Raw genomic sequence first — 18,019 nt, forward strand, 5'->3', positions numbered from 1 at the left:
TGTGTACATTGATTTTATATCCTGAAACATTACTGTATTTTTTGATGACTTCTAGGAGTCTTGTGGTTGAGTCTTTGGGGTTCTCTAAGTATAAGATCATGTCGTCAGCAAAGAGGGAGAGTTTGACCTCCTCTGCTCCCATTTGGATTCCCTTGATTTCCTTGTTTTGCCTAATTGTATTGGCTAGAACTTCCAGCACTACATTGAATAGTAAAGGTGACAGAGGACAACCTTGTCTGGTTCCAGTTCTAAGAGGAAAAGCTTTCAGTTTTACTCCATTCAGTAAAATATTGGCTGTGGGTTTGTCATAGATAGCTTCAATCAGTTTTAGAAATGTGCCACCTATGCCTATACTCTTCAGTGTTCTAATTAGAAAAGGATGCTGGATTTTATCAAATGCTTTTTCTGCATCTATTGAGAGGATCATGTGATCTTTATTTTTGCCTCTGTTAATATGGTGGATAATGTTTATGTACTTGCGTATGTTAAAGCAGCCTTGCATCCCTGGGATGAAGCCTACTTGATCATGATGAATGACTTTTTTGATGATAAGCTGTAATCTATTGGCTAGGATTTTGTTCAGTATTTTTGGGTCTATATTCATGAGTGAGATTGGTCTGAAATTCTCCTTTTTGTTTGGGTCTTTTCCTGGTTTTGGTATCAGGGTGATGTTTGCTTCATAGAATGTGTTGGGGAAGATTCCTTCTTCCTCAATTTTTTGGAATAATTTCTGCAGTACAGGAATAAGCTCTTCCTTGAAGGTTTGATAGAATTCTGGAGTGAAGCCATCTGGACCAGGGCATTTTTTGGTTGGAAGATTTTTTATTGTTTCTTTGATCTCAGTGCTTGAAATTGGTCTGTTCAGGAGCTCTATTTCTTCCTGGCTGAGTCTAGGGAGAGAGTGTGATTCCAAATATTGATCCATTTCTTTCACATTGTCAAATTTCTGGGCATAGAGTTTCTGGTAGTATTCAGAGATGATCTCTTGTATCTCTGTGGTATCAGTTGTTATTTCCCCTTTATCATTTCTGATTGAGGTTACTAGAGATTTTACTTTTCTATTCCTCGTTAGTCTGGCCAATGGTTTATCTATTTTATTTATTTTTTCAAAAAACCAACTCCTTGTTTCATTAATTTTCTGAATGATTCTTTTGTTTTCAATTTCATTGATCTCTGATTTGATTTTGGATATTTCTTTTCTTCTACTAAGTTTAGGCTTAGATTGTTCTTCTTTTTCCAATTCCATAAGATCTCTTGTGAGATTGTTGATGTGCTCTCTTTCTGTTTTTCAAATGTAGGCATCTAAAGCGATGAATTTTCCTCTCAAAACTGCTTTTGCAGTATCCCACAGGTTTTGGTAGCTTGTGTCTTCATTGTTGTTATGCTCAAGGAAGTTAATGATTTCCTGTTTTATTTCTTCCTACACCCATCTGTTATTCAACAGAAGATTGTTTAATTTCCATGCCTTTGGGTGGGGTCGAGCATTTTTGTTAGAGTTGAGTTCCACCTTTATTGCCTTATGGTCTGAGAAGGTACAAGGTAAAATTTCAATTCTTTTGATTCTGTTGATATTTGTTTTGTGTCCCAGGATATGATCAATTTCGGAGAACGTTCCATGGGGTGATGAGAAGAATGTATATTCTTTATGTTTGGGATTTAGTGTTCTATATATGTCTATCAAGCACAGTTGTTCTAGGGTCTCATTTAAATCTCTTATATCCTTGTTCAATTTTTGTTTAGAGGATCTGTCCATTTCTGTAAGAGGAGTGTTAACATCCCCTGTTATTATGATAGTATCAGATATTATATGGCTCAGACTGAGTAAGGTCTGTTTCAAGAATCTGGGAGCATTTAAATTGGGTGCATAAATATTTAGAATTGAAATGTCTTCTTGTTGTATTTTTCCCTTGACCAATATAAAGTGACCATCTTTGTCTTTTTTGACTTTAGTTGCTTTAAATCCACATGTATCTGAAAATAAGATTGCAACTCCTCTTTTCTTCTGAATTCCATTTGCCTGAAAAATTGTCTTCCAACCCTTGACTCGGAGCTTTAATTTGTCTTTTGAAGCCAGGTGTGTTTCTTGCAGACAGCAAATGGATGGCTTGTGTTTTTTAATCCAGTCAACCAATCTATGTCTCTTCAGTGGGGAATTCAAGCCATTAACATTTATTGAGATAATTGATAAGTGTGGTAGTATTCTATTCGTCTTATTTTGTGAGAGTCCATTGCTTAGTTTTATCTTTTGCAACAGTGTGGAGGTTACGTTCTGTCCTTTAATTTCTGAGTTCTTACTTTGCTGCTCATCCATTGTGGTGGTCAGTGTGCAGAGCAGGTTGAAGTATTTCCTATAGAGCTGGTGTTGTTGTGGCGAATTTCCTCAATGTTTGTATATCCGTAAATGATTTGATTTCTCCGTCAATTTTGAAGCTTAGCTTAGCAGGGTACAGAATTCTGGGCTGGAAATTGTTCTGTTTAAGTAGATTAAAGGTAGATGACCATTGTCTTCTTGCTTGGAAAGTTTCATTAGAGAAGTCTGCGGTCACTCTGATGGATTTACCCCTGTAGGTCAACTGGTGCTTACTCCTGGCAGCTTGCAGAATCTGTTCTTTTGTCTTGACTTTGGACAGGTTCATCACAATGTGTCTTGGAGAAGCTCGGTTAGAGTTGAGGCGACCTGGTGTCCGATAGCCCTCTGAAAGCAGTGTGTCAGAATCTTTGGTGATATTTCGGAAATTTTCTTTTATAATATTCTCTAGTATGGCTTCCATTCCTCTGGGGCATTCTTCTTCCCCTTCTGGAATTCCTATAACTCGTATGTTGCAACGCTTCTTTAAGTCCCATATTTCTGACAGTGAACCTTCTGCTTTCTCTCTCTTCTTTTCTGTCTTTTTTACTATCTGACTTATCTCAAAGACTTTGTCTTCTATCTCTGAAATTCTTTCTTCTGCATGGTCTAACCTGTTGCTGATACTTTCCATTGCATCTTTAAGTTCCCTAATTGACTGTTTCATTTCCTTCAGCTCTGCTATATCCTTTTTATATTCTTCATATCGTTCATCTCTTATTTGATTCTGTTTTTGGATTTCCTTTTGGTTATTTTCCACTTTATTAGCAGTTTCCTTCATAGTTTCCATCATTTCTTTCATTGTTTTCAACATGTGTATTCTAAATTCCCTTTCTGTCATTCCTAACATTTCTGTATAGGTGGAATCCTCTGCAGTAGCTACCTCCTGGTCCCTTGGCGGGGTTGTTCTGGACTGGTTCTTCATGTTGCCTGGAGTTTTCTGCTGATTCTTCCTCATGAGTGATTTCTTTTATCTGTTTCCTTGCCCTAATTTTCCTTTCACTTCCTCTTGCTGTTTAAGTTCTCGTGCCTGTGGAAGTTGCGGGCGGGTTTAGACGGATTGAACACCCATGACCACTTGCCGGTTTTCCACTGTTTTAGTCCTCGTTTTGGGGTCCAGAAGTCTCTCGCTGACTCCCTGTATCCTCTCAGGGGTGATGATAGGCAGATCCCACCAGCCAGAGATGCCTGGAGTCCTATCTCCCCAGACTCACGGTGCCCAGATGCAAGGAAGCTGTTACTCGGCTGCCATCTTGCTTTGCCTCCCTTACGCTGTTCACAAACTTGATTTTTTTTTTTTTTTTTGTAGAGACAGAGTCTCACTTTATGGCCCTCGGTAGAGTGCCGTGGCCTCACACAGCTCACAGCAACCTCCAACTCCTGGGCTTACGTGATTCTTTTGCCTCAGCCTACCGAGTAGCTGGGACTATCGGCGCCCGCCACAACGCCCGGCTATTTTTTGGTTTTGCAGTTTTGCCGGGGCCGGGCTTGAACCCGCCACCCTCGGTATATGGGGCCGGTGCCCTACCGACTGAGCCACAGGCGCCACCCCACAAACTTGATTTTTATCATCACGGATTTTCTGTTTTAGATTGGCATATACATAGACATATAAAAATGTATCTGTAGTTTCTTTCATTCAACATAATATTTTTGAAATGTATGCTTATGCATATTATATCTATGACTAGTTCAGTTTCTTTGTATTACTAAATGGTTATTGCATTGAATTTTATATCATTGTTTCTAATCCATTTTAGTATTGAGAGTCAGCCTGATGGTTTGCAGTTTAGCCCATACGAATAAAGCTGTCCTTAACATTCATATAAATGTCTCTTTGTATTTTTTTCCTGCTCTTATCTTTGATAAATATCTAGAGATGGGATTGTTGTGTCATAGGATACATATATTTTTCTTTTTTAAGAAACTGCTGGCTCTGCACCTGTTGCACAGTGGTTACAGTGCTAGCCACGTACACTGAGGCTGGTAGGTTTCAACCCAGCCCGGGCCAGTTAAACAACAATGACAACTACAACAAAAAATAGCCGTGCATTGTGGTAGGTGCTTGTAGTCCTGGCTACTTGGGAGGTTGAGGCAAGAGAATTGCTTAAGCTCAAGAGTTTGAGGTTGCTATGAGCTGTGACATCCTGATACTCTTCCGAGGGTGATATAATGAGACTCTGTCTCAAAACAAAAAAAAAAAAAGAAAATGCCTGTGTTCCAAAGTGTATTAATTTATGCTCCCACAGGCAATATATATCATTTTGGCTACAGATTTTATTTTTATGTCAAGATTCTGTTATATAATACAGGTGATTTTTAATATTTATTTTTAATTCCTGGTAAATCCTTCTGATAAATAGTCCTCTCTTTTTATAGTAAAAATTATCTGGTGATCTCAAGAATGATGTGTTTTATTTTTATAGGTAATGACCAACTTTTTCGACTAATTTTAAATGCTCTAAAAGTAGATTGAATGCTGGAATAGCTTTTATTCATCTTCATAAGCTGTAGATATTTTTAAATACCTTGAATTCATTTCTTTGGCATATAAGGCTTACATATTAATTATGAGAGTTCAAAACTTAGAAATCTGAACATGGCAGTAATTTTTGCTTACATATTACCATAACAAGCATGCATGAGTGTTTTAGTTCATTCCATGCTGTGGTATCGTCAGGGGTTTCAACTGGTTCTTTGTGTGGTTACCTTTGTTCTATGCCTTGGTCATCAGTTGAATCCTTTAAGAAGGCTGCCTTGCAATGTCATGCTTGTTCACTAGGGTGGCTGGGTGAATGAATATAAGTAGGTAAGTAAAAAGACACAGCTGCTGTTAGGAAACCTGTCCTTAGATTAAGGAGCATTGTCATTTTGCACATACATTTTTTTTTTTTTTTTGTAGAGACAGAGTCTCACTTTATGGCCCTCGGTAGAGTGCCGTGGCCTCACACAGCTCACAGCAACCTCCAACTCCTGGGCTTAAGCGATTCTCTTGCCTGAGCCTCCCGAGTAGCTGGGACTACAGGCGCCCGCCACAACGCCCGGCTATTTTTTGGTTGCAGTTTGGCCGGGGCTGGGTTTGAACCCGCCACCCTCGGTATATGGGGCCGGCGCCCTATCGACTGAGCCACAGGTGCCGCCCTGTACATACATTTTTTAAGTGAGCTGTTTCTGTGTATTCAGCATGAAGGTGGTACAGACTAAGAACTAAAAGTCTCTGCTCTTTTTAATTCGAGACAGTGTATTAGATGACACTTAAGAAACAATATAACTTATACTCTGTGTGACATAGCTTTTATGAGTCTGATACTCATAGGACACCCTATTAAGGGTCAGGGAGTCTGGGCAAGTTGTTCAGATGAGGAGTTAATTAAGTGGAGAGAAGATGGAAGTGCTAAGAGGAATAGTAGGAGCAATGAAATGTTCATGACTGATACCAGAGATGATGAATACGCCTCAGACTCTACTGATACCAGAGATGATGAATACGCCTCAGACTCTATAATGCTAGCTCCTTGAAGGCAGGATCTGTATGTCTTGCACATCTCTGTCCTCAGCACCCAGAGTACTACCTCCATCATGATAGTAATATGTGTCATTGTAAGAAATTAATAAGTATTTTTTGACTAGAAAGGGAGAGGCAGTTGTAACTGGATTTTCGAAGGTTTTTAACCCTGTGAAGGATGTCACTTAGCATAATTAATAATAAACATTTGTGGAACATTTGAGTAAATATTCCATTTCAGGTTGAATAATTGGAGGTTTATTCTGTTGGCAAAGGGGCACTGAAAATGCTTTCTTTTAAATTTGGGTAGAATGTGTTTGGAAAGAGTCTTTTGGGAAGGACAGTACACATGCGGGTGAAGTATTGTGAAATAGCGTTTTAGGAAGATTTAAGAGAAATTCTAGCACAAAAGTCTAAGTTGGTATATCAAGAAAGCCTAGAATGAAAATGTGTAAGAGACATTCACTTAAAAAAAAAAATAAAAATAAAAAAAGCAGGGAAGGGAGAATCAAAGATGATGCCACTTTGCAAATTGGGTTGACTTGGGTTATTATAGTACTGCCTGCAATATTAGAAGCATCAACAATTAGGGTCAGATGTGATCCAGAGGCATAGGAAGAAGAGATGATGAAGGATATATGAAGAGTTTGACTTTTTATGATGATGGTGATGACAAGAAAGTCAGAAGTTAGAAATTTGGAGATTCAGGACCCAGAGAACTGAACTGAGTTTTAGGGTGGGAATGTTCTTTTGGAAATTGACCATTCAGAAGGTAGAGAGTCATAAAACTAAACGAGTAAGCAGTCCAAGAGAAAGAGCGTAACATTAATACATGGAATGAAGGGCAGGGACATTCAGTTTTTTCAAACACAGTGGGCAGAAATGATAGGTTGTAGCAAAAGAAGCCCTAAAGTTAATATCATTCAGTAAATCCAGAGAGGTGACATGGCTAACAGGATCAGATGCTGGATAGCAGAGGTATGCAAATAATAGCCCATGGCCCATCCCTTGTTAGTGTTAATAAGGTTTATTTGGACTCAGTTACTTCCATTTGTTTACATAGTGACTTTGGCTGATTTTGTGCAAGAGTAGTAGAGGTAATTACACAGTGACTGGCCCATAATCATCTGGCCCTTGAAGGAAAAATTTGCTGCTCTTTGCAGTAGAGATTTAAGACATGAAGACCAAGAAGGCAGCCATTATATTTATGATTATATAAACTCTATTCTATATTCTAATATATATGGTATATTCTATACTGTATCTGATGCTCTTCCTAAGGGTCCAGGTATCCCTCTGCTTGAGGTGACCTGAAAGAGTTCAGTTTTAGCCTGTGAACAAATGTTTGCTTATAACCTGCTGTGTACCTGGCATTCTGTTTTGTTGTTGTGATACAGGAAAAGGCTAGATAACAAGAGATTAATTAGTGAATAAATGGTAAAGAGTAAAGGTAATAAAATTTTCTTTTGTGAATATGCAAAAAAAGTGTGGTAGTTTGATAAGTATTTGAGGAAATATAGAGAAAATATGAAAAGAAAATTTTTAGAGTTCTTCTGAGAGAGGCAGAGTGTTGTTGCCATTACAAGACTTAATGGTCTAAGACTTGAACGCAGGGAGTACACAGGCCTCATTACAGGAAATGAATAGAAATGTTTGTGGAATTAAGTTAAGAATAGTAATTGCTCACACAGCTGTTTTTAAATAGCAAATTGTGTTAGGTAATCAGCAAAAATTCACTCAAATGTACTTGATAGTTATGCAGAAACTGCTTTATTGGTACTGACTTATGATCCTAATAGGTACTATAAAAACAAACAAAAAAACCTTTGTATGCAGTTTTCACATTGGTACAGTATTGTATATTTTTTGTTTAAAGTGTAAATACAATTGTTATGTTTTCCTCTTCCATTTCTAATCACCAGACCCAAATATAATTGTCTTGTTCGGGAAGAGCAGCAGCATGAACTTTATGAGCTTACAGAGCAATGAGGTGTGATCTCATTGAAAGAGGAGTATCTGTTTGATTGTTTCTGTGTCATCCTGCCTAGACAAATGCAGTCTTTTATTGTACAGTTGGATTTAGGTCTACTGATTTCTTTGTTTTTTGTTGGTTCCATCTGAATTTTGTTTGTTTGTACCTCTCTTTTGGATTTGAATTTTCTTAGAACTCTATTTTAACTTATGGGCTACCTTTTTAGCACTGCCTCCACTCCCCCGCCCTCTGTAGTTTCTCTAGGGATGTTAATATACTTCATTAACTTTTCACAGTCTATTTAGAGTTAATATTGTGCCACCTCATGTAAAACACAGAAGTCTTTCGTCCTTACAGGTCTATTTACTGTATAGGTCTCCAGTACTTATTGCCTTTATGCCATAACTGTCATGTCTCTTACATCAAAATTCATTGTACTCCTATAAGAGAAAGTTATTTTTGCTTTAAGCAACTTTATGTGTTTTAAAAATATTAAAAGGAAAATGGTCTTTTTTTTTTTTTTTTTTTTTTATTATATCTGATGCTCTTCCTAAGGATCCAGGTTTCCCTCTGCTAACAATTTTCTTCAGCCTGAAGAACTTCTTTTAGTATTTCTTATACAGAAGTTATGCTGGCAATAAATTCTTAATTTTCTATTATTTGAAAATGTCATGACTTCATCTTTATTCTTGAAGGATATTTTTGTCTACCATAGAATTCTGGTTAATAATTAAGTTTACTTCCTTCACCACCCCCAAGCACTTTAAATATATTTTTTACATTTGCTGGCGTCCATAGTTTCTGAAGACAAGTCTGTAGTTACATGAATCATTTTTCCTCTCTGTGTAATTGTGTCTTTCTAGCTGTTTTCAAAGTTTTCTCTTGGGTTTTTGGTTGTCAGAAGCTTGACTATGGTGTGCTTAGGTATAGTTTTCTTCCTATTTACCCTGTTTAGGGTTGCTTGAGTAACGCCTTTAACTGGTAAATTTATGTTTTTCACCACATCTGTACTTTTTAGCTTTTATTTCTTTGTACTCTATTCCCTATATTCTCTCATTATACCTTCGTTAGGCTTTGTCTCTCCCTTAGGTTTCTGAGGTCCTGTTCATTAATTTTTTTTCCCTCTTTTTATCATTGGATGATTTCTATCATCCAATGATAGAAATCTGTCATCAAATTCACTTAAATCTTTCCCCTGTCATCTCCATTCTCTCTTAAGACCATTCAGAAAAAGAATTTTTTTAAATTTCAGGTATTTTAATTTTATAAATGTTTTTCTCTTGAGATTTTCAGTCTTTTTATTCACAATTAGCAGATATTCTTTACTTCATTGAGTATAGTTACAGTATCTACTTTAATGACCTTGTCTGAAAATTCCAACATTTGGGTTATCTTGAGATTGGCTTCTGTTGATTATCTCTTCCCTTACAATTGGATCACATAATACTGTTAAGAAATTTTGGATATTTGTGGAAATTTTCATTGCAAGTTCTTCTAAAGAATTTTGATTTGTTTTAATGAGCCATTACTTTTGGTTAAAGTCAGTGAAAATTCTCTTTCCTGAGGTTAGTAGCTACTCACATCTCAATTTGATTCTTTTAGCCTCAGCTGCAAACTGCTTTGGGCTTTCCTGTGAATGTGTGCTCCAGGGCTCAGCCAAAGAATTGAACAAAGATGGACCAAAAATTTGGGGCTCCTCTTTTTTCTCTCTCCCTCCTTTTGGGGATTCTGTTCTCACTTTCTGCAGAGCGTGATTGTCCTGGCCCTGTTCTCTTTATTTCCCTTCAGGCCATAAAGACAGTTTTCTTTTCTTTCTTTCTTTTTTTTTCTTTCTCTTTTGAGACAGAATCTTACTCTGTCACACTGGGTAGAGTGCTATGGTGTCATCATAACTTACAGCAACCTCAAATTCTTTAGCTTAAGAGATCCTCTTACCTTAGCCTCTCAAGTAGCTGGGAGTATAGGTGCCTATCATAACACTTGGATATTTTTAGAGATGTTATCTCGCTCTTGCTCAAGGTGGTCTCTAACTCCTGAGCTCAAGCAATCCACCACCCTCGCAGTGCTGGGATCACAGGCGCAAGGGTGGACAGTGAGTTTTCTGTTGGAGTTTTTGTTGCTGCAGATTATGGCCCCTTCCCTGCAGAACAAAGAACGAAGCTTTCAGAAAAAGAAATTCAGCCATTCTGGTCTCCTCTTCCAAGTTTTCTATTTCTACTTCTATTCAAAAGCAGCCTACATTTACCAGAGCCTTTAGAACAGCAGTTCTCAACCTGTGGATGGCGACCTGTTTGTAACAATGAAAATACATCCTGCATATCAGATATTCACGATACAATTCATAACAGTAGCAAAATTACAGTTATGAAGTAGCAACGAAAATAATTTTAGGTTGGGAGTCACCACAACATGAGGTATTGTATTAAGGATCATGGGATTAGGAAGGTTGAGAACCACTGCTTTAGAGAGAAAGAAGGTCAAGGGTAGTGGGGGAGGGAGAAAGGGAGAGATTTTTCTCTCTCTCCCCTACTTCCAGGATCTGTAGTAGCTATTCCTAAGAGAAAGAATAGTAGGAGATGGGATCATAGAGTGTGAGGCAGAACCTGTAGAACATTGTATAGGTTCTCTGCTGCATGTTGGAAGAATAGTTGTCTTAGGCCATATATTAAATACACAAACACTAATGCTCTCATTGTGCCATGCACCTGTATCCCCAGGTACTTGATCAGAATGCTGAGGAGGAGGATCACCTGAGCCCAGGAGGTTGAGGTTGTTGTGAGCGAGGCTGATGCCAGGGCACTCTAGCCTGGGCAGTAGGCTAAGACCCCTCCCCACTTCCCAAACACTCTAGTTCCTGTGTAGAGAAGACAGATTGTAAGAGAGGGAAAAAGAAACGAGACCATTTAGGAGATTTCTGTAGTAATCCAGGTCAGAGATGATTCGATTATGTTAGAAATATGTTGCCATAGTCAGGTATTGGAAATGTAAACTTTGTAAGATAAATCTAATGGGATTGTATCATTGAGAGACTGAGAAGGGAAAATTTTAGATGAAACATCCAGAGTTGATCCCCCCGCACTCCCTTACCCTTTAAAAAGACTTGACTATGCTTTTAGTGCCTCTATGGAAGAAGACACTAGCATTTGTGTTTAGGTGCGGGCTTCAGTATTTAGACTGGGAAGGGGTGTTCTCCTTGTTTCTCATGTACAGGAGGCCCTTTCTTGTTCTCTGAAAATTGACAGCTACTTTAAGGGAGAGTTAGAGATAGCTCAAGAGATTTTTTTTTAGGGTGGAATGTCCCTTTAGACAAAACAAATCCTTAAGATACCAAATCACTAGACAGTTCCCAGTGGATGGTTCCCAAGTTTCACTCTGGGTACTTATTAGTTTCAATTTCTGTCAGGCAGTTTCTTTCTTTTTCCCCTCCCTTCCCCTTCTTTTTTTTTTTTTTGAGACAGAGTCTCATTATGTTGCCCTTGGTGGAGTGCTGTGGTGTCAGAGCTCACGGCAACTTCAAACTCTTGGGCTTAAGTGATTCTCTTGCCTCAGCCTCCCGAGTAGGTGGGACTACAGGTGCCTGCCACAACGCCCAGCTATTTTTTTGTCGTAGTTGTCATTACTGTTTTAGCAGGCTTGGGACTGGTACGAACCTGCCAGCCCCAGTGTATGTGCCCGGCAACCTAATCACTGAGCTACGGGAGCCAAGCCATAGTTCTTAAAGAGATAGACTCCACATTTTCTTTTGGCCCTACACTCTTACTTCTTTGATAAAATCACTGGATTTTCCTGTGTAGTTTATACCTTTACAGGACATTTATATCAGAGTGATGTGGTTAGTAACAATAATACAGCAAAATCTCTGTTTGAAAATTATCTTCAAAATTAGCCATGTGTTCATTATTCTATTGTACTTTGGCACAGAAGACTTTATTGCAACGTCCCTACTTGTAAATCTTTGTTTTCATCAATGCCAAATAACTCCTAATTTAATTTTAAGAGATGATTTAAAAAGATGATTCCTTCTAATCTTTTTAGTGCACTTACTTTCTTATGTTATATTTTTTATGGCTATTTATTCAACAATTCATTGTACAGAATCCTTAATTCTTTTGAAGTAAAAAACAAACTTGTGACCAATATTATATACTTCATATAAGGCAGTATATCTTAACTTGTATTTCCATATAATTTTACGTTTTTTGAGTTTTCCTCTTTTGTTTCTCGTTAATGTGTAGCACAGTAAAGAGCTTGTTACTATATTCTAAATGGTCTTATTTCACAGTGAATTTCTGGAAAGACACATTGGTGGACGTATTTTATGGGTATCTAAAATCTGAAAAATACAATAACAAATATTGGTGGGTTTTTAGATATATACTAATTTACAACTGATTGCAGCCTTTGTGTCTATGGAATTACTCCACAAGTAAAATTGAATGAAGAAACTATTGCAGATAGACACATTCACAGCGTTGGTTATCTAATAGAGGTGTCTCCAGTCAGGTTTCTTTCATCTAATTGGTTTTTGAATTCTCTTACAGCAGATGGCCCTCCTGCAAAGCATATTATCTTTTTAATGGAGTACATTTTACTTGCTAGGATAAAAAACTTGATTTTAATGCTACTAAAGGCAGAGAGAGTGAGATGGGGGAAAGAAGGAGGGGTATGTGTTTGTGTGTAAATTTTTGTGCTCTTCCTCCTGACTTTACATTGCTCCTTTCCCACAGGGTTAAACTCTCTTGTGTGTGTTACTTAAGCACTATGGCCATAGTGACTTTCCTTACACCCTTTGCTGTAGGGATATCCTAACCACTCCTCTACCCTCTCTATTCTTTGTATCTCTGGTTTTTTTCATTTTTGCTAGCTCTCAAGATTCTCCACTACTACCTGAAGTATTTTCCCAGTCCCGGTCTTTGTTCTTTTACTCTGCCTTAGTTAAGAGTGGCAGGTTCTTTGGTGATGGGTCTGATAGTGGCAAGTAGAAGAAAAGGAGCAGCTTTGCTCCTGGTTCTCCCTTTTTACCTCCAGGCAGGTTTTGTCTGAGCCTCGCCCAAACTTTGAGTGGCGCCTTACATACTCATATTCTGTTGTGTTAATGCTCTTTGTTTCAGGAGCCCACATTGAGGAGGGCAGGTATTTAGAGCATAGAAAAGTCATTCGACCCCCAAAACTTGTTTCCAGGTTTTGCTAGTATATTAAAACCTGGAAAGGCGGGTGGCGCCTGTGGTTAGTGGGTAGGGCGCCGGCCCCATATGCCAAGGGTGATGGGTTCGAGCCCAGCCCCGGCCAAACTGCAACAACAAAAAAAAAATAGCCGGGCGTTGTGGCGGGCGCCTGTAGTCCCAGCTGCTCGGGAGGTTGAGGCGAGAGAATCGCGTAAGCCCAAGAGTTAGAGGTTGCTGTGAGCCGTGTGATGCCACAGCACTCTACCCTCGGGCGGTACAGTGAGACTCTGTCTCTACAAAAAATAAAAATTAAAAAAAAAAAAAAAACCTGGAAAAGCGGGCAGCGCCTGTGGCTCAAAGGGGTAGGGTGCTGGCCCCATATGCCGGAGGTGGTGGGTTCAAACCCAGCCACGGCCAAAAAAAAAAAGCTGCAAAAAAAAAAAAAAAAAAAAAACTGGAAAAGCCTATAGGACTCTGTGCTAGCTTGATGAAGGGGAAGAGGGGGATAGAAGCTGGGAGATAGGTTTTTGATTGACTCCAAAAACAAAGTACTCTAAATCAAAAACTAGTGGTGGTGGCAGATGGAGCATAGCAGGTAGAATAATACGTGTGTTCTTCGTAGAAAAGGGAGTAATACCAGATGCTAGACTTGGCTAAGAAGTTGACCTATTCCTCCAAGAGTCTTGTCTGACACTTTGAATATCTGACCTCTTAGAGAACTGCCTGTGTATATAGTAATTTATGATTTGTTCTTAGTTACTTTTCCTACTAAATGTTTTTACAAAAGAAAGAGGCAGACTGCTTTTATTAAATTCACAAACCATTGTTCTTAGCTATAAGTTCTAAAATTTAATGTTCTTGAATGGAAAATGTTAAAAATAGCATGTAAGATTTTAAAAATAGGCACATGGAATCAAGGAATCAAAGCAGTATATTTTGGATTTTACATACTTGTTTCCAGAGAAGCAGGTACTAAGAGATTCTAGATACAAAAGATTAAAAGGGAAGAGTCTTTATGTTAAATTAATTATCCCTTTTTTTTTCTTTTTTTGAGACAGAGTCTCACTGTGTTGCCCTTGCTGGAGTGCTGGGGCGTCACAGCTCACAGCAACCTCAAACTCCTGGACTCAAGCCATTCTCTTGTCCCAACCTCCCAAGTAGCTGGGACTATAGGCACCCTCCACACACCCAGCTATTTTTTTTGTTGTTGCAGTTGTCGTCGTTTTTTAGTTGGCCTGGGCTTGGGTTCGAACCCCCGATAGCCTTGGTGTATGTGGCTGGCCCCGTAACCACTGTGCTACAGGTGCCGAGCCTAAATTGATAACCCTTTTAATCCTGTTGAATAGAAATAGAATAGGTTAATTTATTAGAATGTCAAACAAGACTCAAATTGTTTCTACCGTTTAATTATCACTAAATGTTAGATTACATCTACCTTTAGTCTGAATCAAGGAACTAACTTGTCTAAAACTGTTGAATTGGCATACATTGTACTAGAAATGGGAATGAAAGAAAAATTTATGGGAATGATAGTTCAGACATAACAGAAGTGTTTTTTTCCATTGTCACTATCTTGCAACTATGGTATATTTTCTTGCCAATGTATAGTTTTTTAAATTTTGATCAATTTGTGTATAAAGAAATTTTTCTTCTGTGGGTAATTTTTTTTTCTTCTTACCTTGGTCTCATAGTTGAAGCTTTGGAAGGTTTATTATTCCTGTCATATTTCTGTGTTTGTACAACTATTGTCTTCAGCAGAAAGGAGTCATTGATGCTAAAAGATGACTCTTGCCTTTGTCAGTGCCAGCCACAACCTTTTACTCAGAGTCTGGTTATGTTAACAATAAAACTACAGAGCTCTGAGTTTAAAACCTAGTCAGATCCTTGTCATTCTATAACATTGAATGTTACAGAATTGTGAACGTTGTGAACATCGTACCCCCTGTCACATCCAATGTCAGGGGTATGTAGTGCTCTTTAGCTGGTGGCTCAGTCACCTCATTAATTGCCATTTTATTTAATTAAACTTTGCTTTTCCTTCATTTTATGGAAGGAATTAGGAGTTACTTGATAAAAATTGCAAAAAAAAATGTGGTTTCACAGAATTTCACGTATCTCTTTTAAATTTTGCCTGAGATGTTATCAGTAGCTGACACCTATCTTTTGTATATTTTCTGTTACAAATGTGTTTAAAATATACATAAGGCCCAGATTTATTAATCATTTGATTTAAGAAAATTCAGTCATAAAAAGAATAAACTTGATATATATTTTTTCATTAGGACGGGATTTACCGAAATATGTTTCCCTGATGTGTTCATTGAAAGTATGAGGGTTTTTTTGTTTTTTGTATACAACTTTTCATAAAATTAGTTGCAGTTTCATACATTTTTATATATTAATGGATTTTGTAGGTTAATACTAGTCGTGGTCTTTGTCTTGAATATGGTCTCATAGGAACCTTATTTGCTGGTGTGGTGTTGATTACAAGTAAAAATGCTTAGAAAAACTGATGATATTAGAGTGATGCTAACAAAGTGTTTTTTATATAATACTTCCCAACTTTCTTAAATTTGGAACTTTAATAAGAATTCTCCAAGAATAAGCGAAACACTATGTATTTTTATACATAGTCTCTGTTTTCAAAGCTTGTGCTTGGAATGTCGTCTCTTCTAGGTACCCAACTTTCCTGTTAATGCTTTTTTAAAAAGTTTTAAAATCTACATTAATCACTTGATACAGGAAGTAAAGATTCACAGAAAGAATAAATTAAGGTCCCTGTAACTGAATTTGTAATTAGTAATCCAACTGTGGAAACTGACCCCCTCCCTTTCATGTTTTTGTCACCTATTGCTTTAATTGGCAATTCTACTCTTATAAAAGAGCCTTGGGGAATCATGGCAAGTTATTAGAAAATTTGTGGCATTTAATTTTGAACACCACATTCTCACCTAAATCACAGAGGATTTCCAGGAGTATTTTGAAACAGGCAGTTCTGAACTTAGCAGAAAGTTGTCATTGTAACATTTGGTCTGTTTTCATGCAAGAATGAAACAAAGAAGTCAACTATCATAAGTCATAGAAAGAAGCTCAGAGGGCTTTGGGAAAGTATGACCTCTTAGGAGTCAAGCATGAATAAGTTTGCTGTTTCCAAAGCAGAAAAAGTAAAAATGGCTGGATTGAGAGCTCTCCAACTCTTTCAGCTTTTTCTGGAGAATAATTTGGAGGTCAAAATCATGGAGCCCAAGCATCAGAAGGTACATTAAGAATCACAGTAAATTTTTTTGTTAGTAGTGATTATTGATCCTTTCTCGCTTTGATATTCCTTTGCAACTTTTTCTAAAACTGGAGCTGTTTATTTAGAATCAGATTGTGTATAGTTTAAGAAGAAATTGAAGTGTTAATCACAAAATTACTAGGGTGTTGGGTGGCGCCTGTGGCTCAAGGAGTAGGGCGCCAGTCCCATATGCCGGAGGTGGCGGGTTCAAACCCAGCCCCGGCCAAAAATCACAAAAAAAAAAAAAAAAAAAAAAAATTACTAGGGTGAGGTTGTTAATGTCATTTTGGCTAGTTTTGATATTACTAATGTTGATTTGATATGGTTCAGTTTAGTTTGGTATCTCCAGTTAATATTTAATCACTGCTCAGATAGAAGCTGATTGTATTAAATTGATTGGTAGTTTGACTTGCTTTGTTTTCTAGGGCTTATTGATAAGAGCTGAATTCTTCATATTTTCATTTAGGCAGTAGTAAACCAAAGAAAGTTTGGATGATAATCTACTCATAGAGGTAGCAATGCAATAGGGGCAGATATGGAGAGACCTAGATTATGCCCTGTTTAAGTCTTCAAAGAAATATTTTGGTTCTAAAATTCTATAATATAACGTGTGTGTGTGTGGTATTATATGGGGATTAGTGGAGGAGTGATGAAGACACTTTAAAGTAATTTAATTTCTTCAGCTTTCTGAGGCAAGGACTGGTATTGCATGAAAACAAAAATATCATTTCCTGAATTGTACTCCTTGCTGTACCATAACCGCCCCCCCCCCAAAATTTTTTTTTAAAGTATCTTTTTGGACTTATACCTTTCACTTTCTTCTATTCTTAGGTATGGATGAACGAGGAGGAACGACATCTTGGGGAACGAGTGGTCAACCAAGCCCCTCCTATGATTCATCTAGAGTAAGTTTGCTTAGCAAGCCTTCATTAAAGATAATTTGGCAGATTAAATAATTTCTTTCATGAACTCTATTTTTAAAGAGAAATAAAGATTAACTTATTTTCTTAGAAAATAATATAATACCTAATACCTTTATAGTTGATTTAATTCTCTTTATAAACTGTCCTACTTTGGGGATTTATTGTATTTTCTACACTTACGGAAATATACTTGGTGTTATTTCTGCACCTGGACTGGCTGCATTATTCTTTACTAAAGAAAGGACTTGAAGTGCCTCATTGGGAGCTCCTGCACTTATCTGGCCATTCTGTTTGTGTTTGTTTATTTGCACTGAGAGGGCAGTAGCTTTCACAACATCAGCTTCCAGCCTCCCCTCCCCCATCCTTGCTCCAGCAATTATCAGCCCTTTACATCAGGAACTCAGTTGCCCTGTCTCTTGTAAGCATATCAAAACAGACATAACAGATAACATCGCTTGGTTGACAATTACTAGAAAATAGGACCAACGCGCTGAAAGGTCACAAGGTTAGAGCTTTTTCCAGCAAAAACTAAAACACAAAAACTATATAAAATTGAGAATGAGAGATGAAAAATTAGATCAAATCATTGCAATGAAATTAAATACTATGTTCTCACACTCCTTGGTAAACTGGTGAGGTTCAGAGATACTTTTCCAGAAGGCTATTCTTTAAATGAATAATGAATTACTTCTTATTTCTCCCAGAATTAACCAAGGGAAAATAGACCAAGTGTAAAATTTATGAGTACTTAACTTTAGAAGCAAATTGACTTAAGAAGTGGAAGGAAAACTGAATATGTGATTGGAATTCAGTGTCAGAATAGATTGCAT

General features: G+C 37.6%; 1 protein-coding gene across 5 annotated transcripts in view; it reads left to right on the plus strand.

Moving 5' to 3' along the window:
* TCF12 (transcription factor 12) overlaps positions 1–18,019 on the plus strand; it is a 410,397-nt gene that overhangs the window by 145,657 nt on the left and 246,721 nt on the right. For all 5 annotated transcript variants that reach the window (XM_053593152.1, XM_053593153.1, XM_053593155.1 and 2 more), the window contains one exon: positions 17,098–17,171. In XM_053593152.1, coding sequence (XP_053449127.1) covers positions 17,098–17,171 — 74 coding nt within the window. The remainder of the gene's footprint in view (positions 1–17,097; positions 17,172–18,019) is intronic.

The sequence above is a fragment of the Nycticebus coucang genome, chromosome 6 (genome assembly GCF_027406575.1).
Source record: "Nycticebus coucang isolate mNycCou1 chromosome 6, mNycCou1.pri, whole genome shotgun sequence".
NCBI classification, from domain to species: Eukaryota; Metazoa; Chordata; class Mammalia; order Primates; family Lorisidae; genus Nycticebus; species Nycticebus coucang.